Genomic DNA, 18,028 nt, shown 5'->3' with positions numbered 1-18,028 from the left:
CACACACACACACATATATATATATATATATATATGCATAGATATATACGTTTAATAATGACATTATTGTATTCTATTTTAAATTTTTTAAAAAGAAGACAAAAAAATGTGTAAAACAGCATATAAAAATAATAATAAAATAAGCTGCTAATGACAAATTATGTTGTTCTATTGACATTAAATATAACAAGAAGAAACTGAAAAAATATATATACTTTGTAGATATTATATTTTTCTAGATTTTAATAAATGAAAATGTTGTCTTGCGTTTATTTTTAGGAAAAAGGTTCTTCACCTATTCGGGGGTCCGTGGCATCAAACTTTTGAAAACCCCTCATTTAGACATAACTCCTGTCTAATCATGCTTCATGTTATGTAAATGTTTCATCTGTTGTGCTGCAGGTTTCTGCGTATCCTCTGCCGGAGCACCGCAGTACAGCGCTGGCAACACAGGCTGCTATGCTGTGTGTCTGCTTATACTTCACCCCCTCCATCCTTCACACACAACAGGCCAAGATGAGAGAGATCGTGGACAAATACTTCCCTGACAACTGGGTGAGAAGACTGTATTAATCGTGTCAATTCCCAAAATGTGATGTATACGTTTTTATTGCAATATCAACCTTAAATCGTCAGGTTATAAGCATATATATGGGGATCACGGTGAATTTGGTGGAGGCGTGGGAACCATATAAAGCTGCTAAAACAGCCCTGAACTACACATTGGACACAGCCAACATCAAAGAACAGGTACTGTCACCTGAGCTGTTCCCGTTCACATTCGTTCGATCTAAACCAGTCACTCTGGACTCACACTTAGTCATTGTTTTCTCCTCTCAGGCTGGTCGATACTCTGCCAGTGTGGAGAGCTTGCGGCCGCAGGTGCAGCAGTTATTGAAGGAGGGATTCCTGAGAGAAGAAATCGTCCTGGACAACATTCCCAAACTGCTCAACTGCCTCCGTGACTGTAACGTTGCCATCCGCTGGCTGATGCTGCACACTGCAGAGTCCGGTGAGATGTCATGGGACCGTAAAGGTTGAAATCAGCAGTTCTCAACCTTTTTGACAATAGTTTTCAAAGACAATAGACCAGATATTTCTGGTACTTCTGATGTAATAACAAAGCTTAAAGGGGTCATATGATGCGATTTCAAGTTTTCTTTTGTCTTGGGAGTGTTATAAGCTGTTCGTGCATATATAAGATCCATAAAGTTGCAAAGACTAAAGTCTCAAACCCAAAGAGAAAGGGCTGCACAATTAATCGAAATTAAATCGCAAAGGCGATAAATCGCGATTAGGCAGAAGCTGCAATTGTCATGCGTATCTTTCAGTGAAGCACTGTTCTGTGATCAGTAGTAAATCTCCATCCGAAGGCCAGAGGGCGCTCTCGTGCTGAAACTCCAATACGCCTCGCAGAAGAAACCCAGGAAATGCCTATTTCTGCAGCTGAATAAACAGAAGATTTAACTGCTTTCATTGATTCATCTCCATCACCTGCTTTCAGATGGAGCAGCATTTACTACACAGAGCCGTAGTTCGCTTACAAGCTACGCAAACAGCTGTCATTATCGCAAACGATTTTTTCGATTTCATAATTGTACGATTATATCGTCTGCGATTATGAATGCGATTTTGCGTAGTTTTTCAGTGAACTACGGCTCTGTGTAATAAATGCTGCTCCATCTGAAAGCAGGTGATGGAGATTTACTACTAATCACGGAACCGGCTTTACTGACAAGATACGCATGACAATCGCATAAGATTAATCGTGCTGCCCTACAAAGAGATATTCTTTATAAAAGTGAAGACTTGTCTGCTCCTTCCTAAAACGCCTCATTCAAACACTACGTCACTGTGTTGAAAGTTTTGCATAACACTGCCTAAATGTTTACACAAAGAAAGAAAGCGTAACTTTTATTCTTGCTGTAGTATTGTTGCCGCTGCCGCCGCCATGTCGTAGAGATGCTGTGTGTTTCCAAATATGGTAAGGGGCATAATATTTCCGTCACGCGCTTGAGGTATTCAGCCAATCACAACGCACTGGATAGCTGGCCAATCAGAGCACACCTCGCTTTTCAGACCGATGAGCTTTGTAAAAATCAACACTTTTCAGAAAGGTGGGGCAGAGAGGAGCAACAATAATGTACAGTATGTGGAAAATAATGTGTTTTTTTAACCTTAAACTGCATAAACACAACACTTTGCATTACACCAAATATACAAAATAATGTTATTTATAGCATCGTCATATGACCCCTTTAAATTAAAATAAAACATTTCCATAACTGAATGCATGAATTTTTTCAGTAGTTTTTTTTATGCATAAACAGCAATTTCTTCATGATGAAAAATTTTAGAACTTGGCTCAACAAGAAATGTATATTCGTTATTAAAAATTCCAAGACTTTGTACGATTTTTATACATTTAAATACATTTCTGAGGTCTAGAAATCACAACTTGTAAAATTATGCTTCCTTAAATATTCTTGTTTTCGAAAACCATCGGAATTCTCGTTCTTAAATAAAAATGACATTTGTTGAAGGGGTGAATTAAAATAGTTTTAAGTCATCTTGAGGGCCACTTGGAAGTTTGCTGAGGCCCCTTATTGGGTTCTGGACCCCTTGTTAAGGAACACTTGGTCTAGATGTTTTGAGTTTTGATTATTGAATTCATTTGGAAGGAATGCCTCAAAATGCTTTTCTGAGTAATTAAAAAAAAATTTTTTGTTAAAGCTTATGATCCAAACAACAAGAGACTGCGTCAGATCAAGGATCAAGTCATCAACGACTCCAAATACAATCCCAAAATTCTGTTTCAGCTGCTGCTGGACACGGCCCAGTTTGAGTTCATACTCAAAGAGGTAAATCTAAAAAAAATAATAATCATTCTCAATCTTAAATTGATACCTTGGTAAGTTTTTTATTTTTTATTACTTTTAAATAATACTACTAATGCATAACCGTTCTCACGACTGTTTTCAACATTATTAATAATAAGAAATAGTTCTTAAGCAGCAAATCAGCATATTAGAATGATTTCTGAAGGATCATGTAACTGATGACTGGAGTAAATTCAGATTTGAATAAATTATGCTTTAAAATATATTTAAAACAATTTTTTTTACCAATATTACTATTTACTATATTTTTATTCATCAAATAAATGCAGCCTTGGTGAGCATTAGAGACTCCTTTCAAAAACAAATGTTTGAATTTGTTACTTGGCCTCTCGTTATTAATTTCTCTCGGTTTGTGTGATTCTCAGATGTTCAAGCAGATGTTGGCAGAGAAGCAGCTGAAGTGGGAGAGCTATAAGAAAGAGGGATCAGAGAGAATGATGGAGCTGGCCGAGGTGTTTTCTGGGGTCAAACCTCTCACCAGGGTGGAGAAAAACGGTAAAATGCTTTTGCGGTCCCACAACATGCAGGAGCCAAACGGTAGACATCATTGTCAGCGTGTTCATTTGTTTGATCAGAGAATCTTCAGGCCTGGTTCAGAGAGATCTCCAAACAGATCGAGTCCCTGAACTACGAGGACTCGACCGCAGCCGGCAGGAAGACTGTGCAGCTCATTCAGGCTCTCGTGGAGGTACAGACACATCTGAACGTGTGCTGTGACCCGTGACTCTCCGCACTGATTTCACATGAAATTGTTTCTCTGGTAAGGTCCAAGAGTTTCACCAGCTGGAGTCCAACCTGCAGGTGTGTCAGTTCCTGGCGGACACACGCAAGTTCCTCCATCAGATGATCCGCACCATCAATATCAAAGAGGAAGTGCTCATCACGATGCAGATAGTGGGAGATTTGTCCTACGCCTGGCAGATCATTGACAGGTGATGATGGCGATACATTGGCCTCTTCTTGATTTCTCATCAAAATTTTAGGTTGAACTTCCTAATCCAAATGTGTTTCTCACAGCTTCACATCAATAATGCAAGAGAGTATCAGAGCAAACCCCTTCATGGTGACCAAACTCAGAGCCACTTTTCTAAAGGTCAGTCAGAATGGCCTGTTTAGGCTATTGCTACAAATATACCCCAGCGACTTAAGACTGGTTTTGTGGTCCAGGGTCACATATGACACTAGAAACAAATTCACCAAATCTGCTCTGAATTGTGAAATATAACATGAGCTTTATGAATATGAACAGCTTGCGTCTGCGCTGGATCTGCCTCTCCTACGAATCAACCAGGTCAACAGTCCAGATCTGCTGAGCGTGTCTCAGTTTTACTCTGGGGAACTGGTGGCTTATGTCAGAAAGGTTTGGAGAGGAGTTTTGATTTGTGATTGGATCTTTTGCTTAAAATCTCTTATTGAGCCCTCTGTATTTACTCTGACTTGGTGTTTCTTGCAAACATGCTTCCAGGTACTGCAGATCATTCCAGAGAGTATGTTCACCTCGCTGGCCAAAATCATCAAACTGCAGATCCATGACATTATGGAGGTGCCCACACGTCTGGACAAAGACAAACTGAAGGACTACGCTCAACTCAGCGCCCGTTATGAGGTACAACAGATCCATTTTGAATTCTTGAAAGTAGCCGTAATAATCCTAAAGTGTGTTATTATTCAGGAAGCTAACTGTATACTTGCCAACTTTAACAAAATTACAACATGGCAGTATTTTCTAATTTATATAAAAAAGTAAATAAAAACATTTAAAATAATAATACATTTTATTCTTATTTAATTTATATATTAAAAAAAATTCATTTGTTAACACAAAACCTGAGGATTCTATCCTAAAATCAAAAGAAATTATATTTTGCTTAAAATTAAGTTCAAGATTTTTTGTATTGATGCATGAACTTTGTCAACAATTACACATATTTTTAACAGTGTTTATTTTTCACAGTCTTTGCAACAAATTACGTTTTAATTGTAAAGTTTATTTATAAGCAAGCTGTGCACGTAAAAAAAACAATTGGTATGGAATTCACAAAATATCTTCATGGAACATGATCTTTACTTAAAATCCTAATGATTTTTGGCATAAAAGAAAAATCGATAATTTTGACCCATACAATGTATTTTTGGCTATTGCTACAAATATACCCGTGCTACTTATGACTGGTTTTGTGCTCCACGGTCACAATATATAAATATAAAAAGAATATATTTATATATATATACCAATACTATGTATTTATTTATTTTATGCTGTATATTTATACGTTATATTTTGTATTCTTTTACTCCATATATTTGTTTATTTTATATTTATTTTGTCCTCTATATATTTACATGCATTATATTTTGCGTTCTTTTACTCTATATAATATTTCTTTTACTCTATATATTTAGATGTATTCTTTTACTCTATATAACTAACTTGCTCCGCTAAACTTTCTACAAAATCTGCAAGTCTGTTTGCGTTCGGTATTTTAAATTAAACTTCGTATTCAGGCCTCGAGTCAACATGTTGTTCTTGCATAGATTCATATTGTGTAAATAACAATAATAAAGTAACTCACTGACCTTCTTCATCTGACAGGTAGCTAAACTCACTCATGCCATCTCAGTCTTCACTGAAGGTATTCTGATGATGAAGACCACACTCGTCGGCATTATCAAGGTGCTAAAACAGATTGTCTGAATGTTACACCTTGATCATTTTTATAGATCACAAACAGGCATTTTTCTTTTCATTCACAAAAAGACAAGAAATGTGTTTTTATATTCATGTTGACTATAATGTATTTGAGAAATGTTTTAACTAGCCTTATTATGGTGTTTATGGAATATTAAACATTATTGATGCTGTTTCAGGTGGATCCGAAGCAGCTTCTGGAGGACGGGATCAGGAAAGAGCTTGTCAAGCGTGTGGCTTACGCTCTGCACAAAGGCCTCATCTTCAACCCCAAAGCCAAAGTGAGCAAACCACCGTCTTATAATTATGTTCTGTCTTATCTGGCTCACTAGAGTTTGTTTAGAAGTTCATTTCTGATGTCTCTTTCAGCCCAGTGAACTGATGCCAAAGCTGAAGGAAATGGCTTAACTGTATACTTGCCAACTTTAACAAAATTACAACATGGCAGTATTTTCTAATTTATATAAAAAAGTAAATAAAAACATTTAAAATAATAATACATTTTATTCTTATTTAATTTATATATAAAAAAAAATTCATTTGTTAACACAAAACCTGAGGATTCTATCCTAAAATCAAAAGAAATTATATTTTGCTTAAAATTAAGTTCAAGATTTTTTGTATTGATGCATGAACTTTGTCAACAATTACACATATTTTTAACAGTGTTTATTTTTCACAGTCTTTGCAACAAATTACGTTTTAATTGTAAAGTTTATTTATAAGCAAGCTGTGCACGTAAAAAAAACAATTGTAGTTGTAGTACAAATGTAGTTTATTTTGTTTCATTGTACTCTATATATCTATAATTTTCTTATATGTGACCCCGGGCCACAAAACCAGTCATAAGGGTCAATTTTAATCTGAAAGCTGCAACGTAGAGCAGGAGTGTAACAGTTTCCTCAGAACCAAGGTCTTGTCTTTGCAGTATCTTATTGATTTGAGCCTCAGATTTCACTGCTGGTGTTGATTTAAAGAGGTTCTTTTCAGATCCAAGACTGGCAAAGCGTCTATCAGTCCACCCACATTCCCATTCCTAAGTATCCGTCAGTTGATGAATCGGCCACGTTTATTGGACGTCTCTGCAGGGAAATCCTGAGGATCACAGATCCAAAGTAAGTCACAAACACTCAAAGCTTTGATGGTCGAGAGCTAAACGTCTGGAGAAATGCCACGTTGCTTGTCTTTGTTTCGTTTCAGAACGACGTGTTACATTGATCAGCTGAACACCTGGTACGATATGAGGACGCATCAGGAAGTGACCAACAACCGACTCTTCTCGGAGATTCAGGACACGCTGGGCACCTTCGGCCTGAACGGACTCGACCGACTCTTGTGTTTCATGATCGTGAAAGAGCTGCAGGTCAATCTTAATAAGAATTATTCATTATTAGATAAGAATTTTTGAAACAATTAAGTACCTTAATGAAACAGTCAAATTGCTTAAAAATTTAAGGTGTATTACATAATTTAGTAAAGAATTGTAAGAATCACAATTTTATTTAAAAAAAATCAGTCGGATCAAAATTCAAATATTATCTTTATTAAATATTTACACCCTCCTCTTCACAATAAATGTCATGTAAATGTTAAATAAAATAAAAAATGGTTATTAATAATAATAATACAGTTAGTTGTAGTATTATTAGTATGTTAGTTTTAATAATAATAAAAAAATAATAATACATTAAAACTATCGAAAGGATCAAATCAAACTGCATCAGAATTTCAGATATATTGCATAATTTAGTAAAGAACTGAATAAATGTCACGTAAATTATAAATAAAATAAAAATAAAAAATGCTTAATAATAACAACAACAACAGCAATGGTACAATTAGAAGTAGTATTATTATTAGTATATTAGTAATAATAATATTATTAATAAATTCAATCAATTATAAACTGTAACAAAAGAACCAAATCAAGTAAAAAATGTTAGATTTCAGGTATATTGCATGATTTAGTGAAGAACTGAATCAACAACTGTAATTGTATGGAAACATTAATGATTAATTATTAAAGTGCCCCTATTATGGATTTTTGAAAATGACCTTTTATGCAGTGTGTAACACAGCTCTAAGTGAATGAAAACATCCTGCAAAGTTTTAAATCTGAAAGTGCACCGTGTATAAAGTTATTGTCTCTCAAAAGAAAGAGTCGACTCTGAATCATTGAAACCAGTCGTTTTTAAAACGAATCCCAAGCCGTTTCATGTCGACGTCAACGTCAAACATTAGCATATTGCCCGCCCACTTGTTGGTCTTTTTGCGTTGGTTTGAAAGAAAATGCAAATTCATTCTGGAGCGGTAAAAATAGCGGTTTCCCCGGTAACGCTGTACACAAAGCAGCACTGCGCTCACAAACGCTGCTTTATCAGGCATTACAGGCAAGATGAAATGAAAATGAGACCAATCAGACCAATCACTGCAGATTAGCGTCACGCATAGGAGGGGTTTGGAAAACTGAATCGTTAAACGAATTGTTTGGGAGTCGTTGAGCAAGTAAGGTAAAAATAAATGCATATTATAAGACAATGAAAGTGTTTTTTGACCTTGCATGCATGTCAACCTGTTGTTGGGGACTCCCAAAACCAAAATATGAACCTTTCATAACCCACAATAGGGGCACTTTAAAAAAAATTATAATAATAATAATAATCTGTCCTTGTTTCTTCATTGCAGAATTTTCTGACAGTCCTACAGAAGAACATCCTGAAGGACAAAGCTGTGGTTGACATCTTTAAAGCTCTGCTGTCGGCTGTCAATCCTGTCAAAGGGATTGTGGGTAGGTGTGTTTGATAGACTGCTTTAAATCTGACACTTATTCCCACAATAATATTCTTGATATATTTGTGTTTCTGCATTGATATTCAGCAAATGCAAGCAAAGTCTACGTCAACGCTGTGACCAAAACTCAGAAGATCTGGCCACCGTATCTGGAAGCCATCATGAAGGTGCTGCTTTCTTTTCATCTATGAGATGTTTGTTTTTCATCTTTTTCATCATCACTATTCAAAATCAATCAATGATCCTTTGACAGGTGGGTCAGATGCAGATCTTGAGGCAGCAGATAGCCAATGAACTGAACTACTCCTGCAAATTTGACTCGAAACATCTCGCCGCGGCGCTGGATAATCTGAACAAGTGGGTTGGGAATGATGTTTCTTCCTTGTTTATTTCTTAGTACTTGGGTTGGTTTTACCTTCTCCCTCATAGACGACTTATAAGGTTAGTGTGGTCATTTCCAGGTCTCTGCTGTCTGATATTGAAGCTCATTACCAGGATCCATCGCTGCCGTATCCCAAAGAGGACAACACTCTGCTCTACGAGATCACCGCGTATCTGGAGGCCGCTGGAATCCAAAACCCACTTAACAAAGTGAGTCGTGTGTATGTGAAATCTTCATTTGACATCATATCAGTGATTATTTTATTCGATGTTTTTGTCCAATCTTTTGGCCTGATTTGTCTTTTTTTGCAAAAAAATGACCCAAATTTTAGTGCATCCTATGACACGGTCTGTTGACATGAACCACTTTTTGTTGTTTTATTCAAATCGCTCCTTTCAGATCTACATCACGACGAAGCGTCTGCCTTACTTTCCCATCGTGAACTTCCTGTTCCTCATCGCTCAGCTGCCAAAACTGCAGAACAACAAAAGCCAAGGTCTGTAACTGATTTTCTACACCACCATTCACATGCTTCTTTTATAATGCTTTTGAAAGACGTCTCTTCTGCTCACCGAGGCTGCGTGTATTTGATCGGAAATACACTAAGAACTGTAATATTGTGAAATATTATTACAATTTAAAAGAACTGTTTTCCAAGTGTAATTTATTCCTGTGATGCGAAGCTGAATTTTCAGCATCATTACTCCTGTCTTCAGTGTCACATGATTCTTCAGAAATCATTCTAATATTTACTGCTCAAGAAACATTTCTTTTTATTATCAGGGTTGAAACCGTATTGCTGCTTAATATTTTTGTGGAAACCGTGATTTGTTTTCAGTATTCTTTCATGAATATAAAGTAAAAAAAAAAAACATTTGTAAGTTTGTAAATGTCTTTACTGTCACTTTCGATTAATTTAATACATTCTTGATTAAAAGTAGTAGTCATTTAATAAAAAAATCCCGTGGTCCTGCTCGTGTGGGTTTGAATGGTGTTTGGTGTTTTCACAGGCATGACGTGCAGGAAGGCTGCCGATCCGGTGGACTGGGCTCCTCTGGTTCTGGGTCTCCTGACGCTGCTCAAACAGTTTCACTCCAGATACACTGAACAGTTCCTGGCTCTGATCGGACAGTTTATTCGCTCCATAATGGAGCAGTGCACCAGGTACCTCACTTCAGTATGTGATGATGATTGAGGAACAAGAACATGTGGAGGAAAAAATGACTATTTTAGGACTTTAAGAAAAATATTAAGAAAAGTATTTTAACTTTTTAAAGTTCTGGAATAAAAAATATATATAGTGTGAAATTATAAAAAGTATATAATATTTATAAAATATAGTGTTAAATTATAATATTTATAAAATCATAGTTTTATCTGCATAAAAGCTGTACAACAAGTACTACATTGCTGTGTAGATAAGCTTTACAATTAAAATATTCATGAATTAACTAAAGACTAATTAAAATTATTATAAAATACTAAAACTATAAAATATAATTTTTTGCATTGTGGTGTAAAAATATATATAGCATAAAAACTAAGCAAGTTATATAGAGTAAAATAATACAAAATATAATAAATATGAATATATAGAGAGAATAAATATAAATATATAGAGTAAAATCATACAAAATATGTATATATTACCGGATTTGTAATATAAGCTTTTTTTATAATCTACACAAAGGCAGCACAACAAATACTACATTGATGTATAAACTAATACATTTATTTTTTTGTATTACAGTAAATAATTTTTTATTGCATTATGGTGTTAAATATTCTTAATTGTCATGAAAATAATAGCAATGCAAAAAAAAAAACAACTGATATAATTTTTTTTCTGCATGATAGTGACAGAAGTGTTTAACTGTGTGTCTGTTCCTCACAGTCAGAAGATTCCAGATATGCCTTCAGATGTAGTCGGAGCATTAATGTTTCTGGAGGACTATGTGCGTTACACTAAACTGCCCAGAAAGGTAGGATGTATTGCTATGAGGTTTGGCATTATTTTTTTTTTAAATACACAATTATTTTACTACATAAAATGAGAAATCATTTTTGTTTTCAGGTGGCAGAGGCTCATGTGCCAAGTTTTGTTTTCGATGAATTCAGGACCGTACTGTAAATGTGCCTGTGATAATGTCAAATCATATTTGATATCATTTGTATTTCTCTTAGAGCATAATGAAATTAGCATTTTTAACATTTCAATTTTAAAACATGATCATCTTTTGTAGCTGTTGCTGACCTGATGTCTGTCTGCTGGTGTAATAAATGCCATATGTGTATGTTTTGATACAACTTTTTAGGACATTTACACACTTTTGAAGAATTAATCTCTAACTCACAACCTCTCAAGATTTATTGCTTTTATAAAATGGTGGCAACAGCAATAAGATAAAACATTTTTTGTTGGATGTGGTTCATTGGTTTAACTGTACGCTGTGGCTCATCCAATCAGAATTTAGAGTGAGAATTATTCTGAACCTGTACAGGACAACTTCTTTGCACACAACACATGAGACAAGATTTGAATGAAAGTTTTACTTTTATCTTAAATATATTACAATACTGAATGGATACTGTATGAAAAAAAAATGAGCATTTATCATTTTAATTGTCAGTCTATGTACAGCACACAATGAACAAAAACAGCCATGAAGAATTTATGAATACCAACACTGTGTACACGGTCAGATGCGAACACAAGAGAAACAACAGAGAGTGTGACAGTGGCTGACTGCGCATAAGGCATGAAAAAGATGAAATTGCAGCTGCAAAAAAAAAAATCACTTCCGGTTAACGCTGTCCTGAATTTCAGTTTGTGTGTGTGAGAGAGAGTTAAATTGCTATAGAAGCTTGTTTCCACCATAGAATAAAAATAAACAAACATAAAAATTCTCACAATTCTTTTTCTTGCAATTCTGGGTTAAAAAAAAGCAATTTCAGAGAAAAAGCAATTACTTTTATTATCTATCCTGTGGCGAAAACGGGCTTCCATAGCTCTCAATGTGGGCGTGGCTTAGGGCTGCACGTTTATGACAAAAAATTGTCGATTATTCCCTTGAAATTGTAATTGCGATTATTAATTACGATTATCACAATTTACATTGAATGATGTTTATACCATTGTTTGATGCAACTGCATGCCGTATTTTTACATGAAAATAAACAAGCTGAAAACACTCTAACTGAAAAACCTTTAGTGCTTTTCTATAGTATTACGCCTCAAATGTCAACTATACATCGGATTGGTTTCTTCATTAAATTATAAAAAAAAAAATATATATATGAATGGTATTATAATGTTATACTAAAACTAAAATAATAGGAAAAACCCTTAAGATAACATGTAGAAATAAAAAAACGCATCTTAAGCACGCAGAATAACATAAGTGGACTTTGAACGATTAATTGCCGCTTTGAATGATTACGTAATTGTGTAATTACGTAATTGTAATCACGATTAGAAATTCGATTAATTGTGCAGCCCTAGCGTGGCTGTGTGTGAAAATATGAATTTCTTAAATACATTCATAGGTATTTTGGTTGTGTCCTTAAATCAGTGATCAATGTGCTTAGATGCCCGATGAATCGATTAATATGACCGGCATCAGACATGTTTATTCCAGTACAAGTGTGCATTTGTTTCGGACAGGTCAGGGTCACAGTGAGCAGAGAGTATTGCTTCAGATGGTCAGTTTTTATAAACGAAAAGAAACTATACTGAGTTAACTAACGTTCATGTTCTTGGTGTGAGTTCGTTCTCCTGATGTGTTTAAACTGCAAATACAAACACAGAAACGGGGCAAGTGTCCCACGTGATGTACAAAGGCGACCTGTTAATGAAATAAAAACCTCAGTTTGCACAAAAACCTATTGCGGTATTAATCATTCTAAAGCACTTAATTGTCGTTGGGGTTAAATATGTACAAGTAGTAATACTGGGGAGGAGGGAAAGTCTTTACAAAGTTACCTTAAAAATACCTCATATGCATCCTGGCGATGTTACGGGACGGTATTCGTGGATTACAGGCAGAGTGCAAAAATCAGTGCCGACAGGTCAAACGCACAGCAGATTATGTACAGATGAAAACTGCCATTACTAATACAATACTGACCAGAAGTAGGCAATCTATCAATCTATCTGGTCACGTGACCAGAGGGAAACTGTACCGTGAAGAGTGTCATGCTGTAAACAAACGTCTAGCAAAATCAGAAAACTGTGATTATGGGTTCATAACAGCAAGTCTACATACAGTACATGTTATTCAGGGAGAATGTGTTTAAAAAAAATCTCAACATGTATTCCCCCCTAAACCTCATAATTTATCAAGGAAATATGTTTAGTATTACATTCACACATCTCCGGGGTTTTAGTCTCTCGCGTAAACCTAAACTGAATTCCATATCAATTCTTACCGTTCGTGTTCATTTTATCCGCCTTATTTTTCAACGGAAAAAATACATTAAACATTTAAATCTTGAAAAAAAAAAAAATCAATGCAGAGGTAAGCTATTTTTTGTGAATGTGCCAGACTTCTGATTCATTAGCCGCAGAAGAATAACAAAATGCAACGAACTGTTGTTTAGTTCAAATTACTGGAAGGGGTTGACGCACCGGAAACCTCGCACATTCGTTCTGGTTAAATATTGCCGCTAAAAATAAGGTGGATAGATGATACACAAATCTGTTCTTGTTGTTTTCATGAATGCAGCATGTATCACAAAAACCCAAGTACTCGAAACAATCAGCTAGAATCACATTCCTTACGCCTACGAGAGAATTATAAATAACGTGAGATGATGATGATAAAGAAATGAAAGAATTACATTCGGCTGCGAGCATGAGGGAAAAACTCATTAGAAACACCAACAGAGAACTAAGGCCTCATGCACGTTACGATAGTAGCACTTTACAACTAATCGACTATGTGTATCAGTTAACGTACCACAGACACTAGCACAGATTTCTGAAGTCGTCATGAAACATGAAACGACACAAAACAAAAATCTTATCTTCATGTGAAAAATTTGTCCAAGCATATTTCATTTTTTGACCTCAAGATCAAGAAAAAAGTCAAATTGCAACTAAAACAAAAACAAAATGTAAAACAAAAGTAGGCTAATTGCAACCTTTTAGCACAATTCTGACTTTATCACAGTTCTGAGAAAAAAGTCACTTGTAAGATATAAACACGGGATTGCAAGATATAAACTCAGAATTACGAGAAAACAAGCCAGAATTCAAAGTTTATCACAATTCTGAGAAAAAAAACTAAAAAGTCAAGATTGTAGACAAAAAGTTAAAATTACCTTTTCAATTTTTTTATTCTGTAACAGAAAAAGCATTAAAAACGAGACTTCTCTAGGGTGATGCATGTTGGACTTCCATCATTTAGTTCACTTAAACTCCGCCCTTTTCTCACAATTGCCAAAAGAGTCAAATGGGTGGAGCTTGACCTAATCCAGCTCCACCTCTCTGGACCTAATGGGTGGAGCTTGACCTAGTGTTTAGAGATAGGGTTATGGTTAGGGAGTGGTTGGACTTTAAATCTCCACCCATTACATCCAGAGAGGGGGAGCCAGACACCATGCTCCGCCCATTGGCTCTACATTCAGATCTGCCTCCATCCAATCAGCTACCAACAAATAGAACCAAGTCCCTGTCCTCTTTTTTTTCGATAATTGGTTACATCACAATGTAGGAAAAAAATGTCTGTGGCTATTGTCACTTCAGTCGCGACTTTGCAGTTGATCTTAGCATCTTTACTCAATCTGACGCAGAAATGTGCTCATTACAAAAGTATCATTGTTTGCGATGCACTGCTACGATCTGACGCATAATTCATGAAATGGTGCTTCTGTGTAGCGTGCGCTAGGCTTGAAACTAATTCTGTAAATTCAGGGAGACGATCACAGGACAGACACTTTAAAGCGGAAAAAAAGTTCCACCACGCTCTCCACAACCAAACGTCAAAACCGATCAATTACTACACTCTCACATTTCACTCTGAATTATATGACATATGTACAAAATTCTCTGAGAAGATATGACTCTATGAACGGGACCGGATGATGTTCTGGTGAAGTGGACATGGGATTGAATCTTACCAGCCTACGAAGCTGTCCTTCAATACATGCGGCACCCTTGAGTGAAAGACCTTAAAACATTTGTACATCGTTACACTACAAGGAATCGATAAACATGTTTTCTCATGCATACAGCAGTAGGTTCTACAGTGACAGCGTGCGTTCAAAACAATAGTTAACTTCCTGCTCCTGCATGAGCTTCTTGCACCCGGACATCAAGGGCACCAATCACAAGACAGCATGTGTTTGGGGGCGGGGCAGGCTGTGTGTGGGGGCGGGGTTTAACGAGGGCACGAGTGGCTGCTGTTGTCTCTGTGTCTGCTCAGCACGGCTGTCATTACGGGTTTGTCTTGTGATGAAATCATGTTCCTGAGTCCTGTTTATGAATGACAGCAGGAAATTCATTCTGATACAGCACTCCTCAACGTCCAGGGTAAGACGGCTCCATGCCACAAATGCTAAACAGAGATCGGAGGAGACCATGCCCAACTCTTCCATTCACTCGTCCCTTGTTTCTCCATTTGAATTCCTTATTTTCTTACTTATTTTGTTTTCTCATTCATACAAAAGCAGAGAAATCCTTACGGAGTTTTGCAGACCAGTTTCGAGGAGTTCTTTTATATTGATGTTTCCCACAGCTGAAACAGATCACGCACAGACATAATGAACACGTGCTAATAAATATGACTAGTGTTATTTAAAAAGAAAAAACAAGTAGCATAGCAGATTAAAAAAATGAGTACTGAACTTCCATCCAGTCATGATAAAAAAAAAAAGTATGCATGATTATTATGATTATTACTGGAATGTGCAGGCAGCACAAAGTCTTCAGCAAAATTAGATGTTCTTAAGTAAATATTTGAGAATTGCTTTCAAGAAAATTTTCAATAATTGCACCTAGGAACATTTTTATAAACTTCTTAAAATGTATATTTTTTTACTTTCATTTTTTTTGTGAATATGGCCTCAGGCTTGTGGGTATCTAGTTTACTTTCAACTAAGTGCTTCATATTATTAGTGAATAGTAGCAATGAGAAAACAAAGCTTTTCAAAGCTCTGAATCAACTGAACCAATTTCTTTGTAAAAACGATTCACTGTTTCGAAGCGCTTGAAACATCACGGGATGGCGGCCGGCACCTGCTGGTCAAAATCATGTAAATGCAACAAACACTGATGACACATTTATAAAACAATTGCATGTTTTAATAAAACTGTAATCTATTAAATGCAACCTTTATATAAATTAAATACCATTGAAAATTAAGGTTCTGTAAAAATGGTATTGTATTAATTTGTAGTCCCTGTTTTGTGTTTTTAGGCAGGGCTTGACAAACAAGTCAAGTAGAGGAAATTAAGTTTTCCTTTTTGTATTATACACACATTTATTATACACAAGAATAAAAATTCATTAAATTAATTAAAGATGTACCTACATAATAAAACTAATCATAGATTAGTTAAAAACCATTAGACATTTTAGTATTTTAGTATAATTGAAATACTATTATAGTTTTTGTTAATATTTTGAATTAGATTTTATTTTTGCTTTCTGCTTTGATGTTGATTTTAGTTAAAGTTTTAGTAATTTTTGTTTTTGTCATTTTTGTTAGTTTTTGTTGTTTCTACATGTCTCTATATATTTATTCATCTTTATTTCAATTTTAATTTTAGTTAAGAACATTAAGTTAAACTAAATGAAAATAAGAAATGTTGCCGTGGAAACTAGCTGAAATGTTTTTTTTTTATATTTTATTTTATTTCAGCTAGCATTTATTTTATTTCAAGTAACAATTTTTTAACGGTTTTACTTTTAGTTAACTATAATAACCCTGACACCATCTAGTGGCGAACCACTGGAATTTTGAAAGTTTGATACAAGCTCTGAACCACTGATTAAAAACAAATTGTTGTTTTGAAAGCTCTCCTCATTAGTGAACGGATCATCTCAAGTAAAAGCTCTTAAGTTACACAATGTGCAGAAAATGCAGTGTAATTACCCCTTGAGAAACAAAAGAGCTAAATCATTGTTCTGAGGAAACTGTCTAAATAATTGAATCATGTGCTAATGACAATAAAGTGACGCTGACATATGGTAAGTCTTACCCTGGCACTCTGTCTGTTGGCCTTCCTCTCCTCATCTGGAAGGGGAGGCATGGGGTAGGGGTATCTCCGGCTGGAGGCGATGGAGCCCGTTGAAGAAGTGGGCGATTTGGCGGGTGACAGTGTCCTGAGAGAGCGGAGAGATGTGACATTAGTACTGTAGAGCGTGAACCGGATACTAGCGTTAACAAACATGGAGCTGTCACCTTTGACCCCTTGACGAGGTCAGAGGGAGTGTTTCCACGGCAAGCCATCATCCAAAATCACTAATTTCATCAGTCCTTGCCACAAAAATACCCACTGGCTCTTACTGGAGAGTGAAGCTGGGCAGATACTGCGAGCACAATGTAGTGCTGTTGGGATGTTTAACGAACAAACATACCCGGCGTCATGTGGGCTTACAAACATGGCGGACATGATGAGGTGATCAGGACAGACACACGTGATCATCGTCACAGAGACTGTGGTAGCCAAACGATGAAGACATCATAGAGTGCAAAAGCAACACACGTTAAGCAGCAGCCGGCATGCAGAGAGGGACACTGAGTGTCAGAGGGACAGAACAGTGAAGGAGGAATAAAACAAAAATTAATCAAACACAGAACTTTAACTACAATCAATGAGGCTGGTTTGGTTTTTTGATGTTCACACACAGATGCACAAATACAACAGCCTACACAGAGCACCTGAGTGAATCTCACGAAAACACATCCTAGCTATATTTCAGTCCAAAATCAAAAGAAAATATTATGTTGAGTAAAATTGATTACATAATAATGATACATATGATAATGACATATAAAATATATATATTTACCCATATAAAATCATTTTTAGGAACATTATGATGACTGTCATTGTGACAATGTTTGTTGTTTCCCACACATTTCACCCCCAAAATACTTTAAAAAAAATAAATAAATAACTCACTGGTGTTTTCATTAATAGTCATTTTAGTTGTACTACATTGACAGAACTACTGTAATATTTTTTATTTAAATTCAAATAAATTAAAGGTAGTACAAAAATGTAATATGATGTATATTTGCTTTACAATATATTTTTTA

General features: G+C 35.6%; 2 protein-coding genes across 3 annotated transcripts in view; one reads left to right on the top strand and one right to left on the bottom strand.

Moving 5' to 3' along the window:
• Positions 1-11,170, top strand: part of washc5 (WASH complex subunit 5) — a 13,545-nt gene extending 2,375 nt beyond the window's left edge. Inside the window, exons 7-30 of the mRNA XM_016526522.1 lie at positions 403-555; positions 637-750; positions 841-1,012; positions 2,734-2,861; positions 3,266-3,395; positions 3,476-3,588; positions 3,666-3,832; positions 3,918-3,993; positions 4,150-4,260; positions 4,366-4,506; positions 5,494-5,574; positions 5,769-5,870; positions 5,959-5,991; positions 6,452-6,502; positions 6,580-6,704; positions 6,790-6,952; positions 8,275-8,377; positions 8,467-8,546; positions 8,633-8,736; positions 8,841-8,970; positions 9,161-9,257; positions 9,772-9,925; positions 10,656-10,743; positions 10,836-11,170. Of these exons, the coding sequence (XP_016382008.1) occupies positions 403-555; positions 637-750; positions 841-1,012; positions 2,734-2,861; positions 3,266-3,395; positions 3,476-3,588; positions 3,666-3,832; positions 3,918-3,993; positions 4,150-4,260; positions 4,366-4,506; positions 5,494-5,574; positions 5,769-5,870; positions 5,959-5,991; positions 6,452-6,502; positions 6,580-6,704; positions 6,790-6,952; positions 8,275-8,377; positions 8,467-8,546; positions 8,633-8,736; positions 8,841-8,970; positions 9,161-9,257; positions 9,772-9,925; positions 10,656-10,743; positions 10,836-10,892 (2,673 nt within the window). The 3' untranslated portion in view covers positions 10,893-11,170. The remainder of the gene's footprint in view (positions 1-402; positions 556-636; positions 751-840; positions 1,013-2,733; positions 2,862-3,265; positions 3,396-3,475; positions 3,589-3,665; positions 3,833-3,917; positions 3,994-4,149; positions 4,261-4,365; positions 4,507-5,493; positions 5,575-5,768; positions 5,871-5,958; positions 5,992-6,451; positions 6,503-6,579; positions 6,705-6,789; positions 6,953-8,274; positions 8,378-8,466; positions 8,547-8,632; positions 8,737-8,840; positions 8,971-9,160; positions 9,258-9,771; positions 9,926-10,655; positions 10,744-10,835) is intronic.
• A 2,934-nt stretch (positions 11,171-14,104) lies between these two features.
• The window catches only part of adam22 (ADAM metallopeptidase domain 22), a 63,512-nt gene continuing 59,588 nt past the window's right edge, over positions 14,105-18,028 (bottom strand). For both annotated transcript variants that reach the window (XM_016526493.1, XM_016526494.1), the window contains exons 30-31: positions 16,965-17,088; positions 14,105-15,498 (exon numbers count right to left, since the gene is read on the bottom strand). In XM_016526493.1, the coding sequence (XP_016381979.1) occupies positions 15,478-15,498; positions 16,965-17,088 (145 nt within the window). In that variant the 3' untranslated portion in view covers positions 14,105-15,477. The remainder of the gene's footprint in view (positions 15,499-16,964; positions 17,089-18,028) is intronic.

The sequence above is a fragment of the Sinocyclocheilus rhinocerous genome, unplaced genomic scaffold, assembly GCF_001515625.1.
Source record: "Sinocyclocheilus rhinocerous isolate Xijiao unplaced genomic scaffold, SAMN03320098_v1.1 scaffold1084, whole genome shotgun sequence".
NCBI lineage: Eukaryota > Metazoa > Chordata > Actinopteri > Cypriniformes > Cyprinidae > Sinocyclocheilus > Sinocyclocheilus rhinocerous.
The sequence above is the reverse complement of the archived record's forward strand: the minus strand, read 5'-3'. Positions and strand labels throughout refer to the sequence as shown.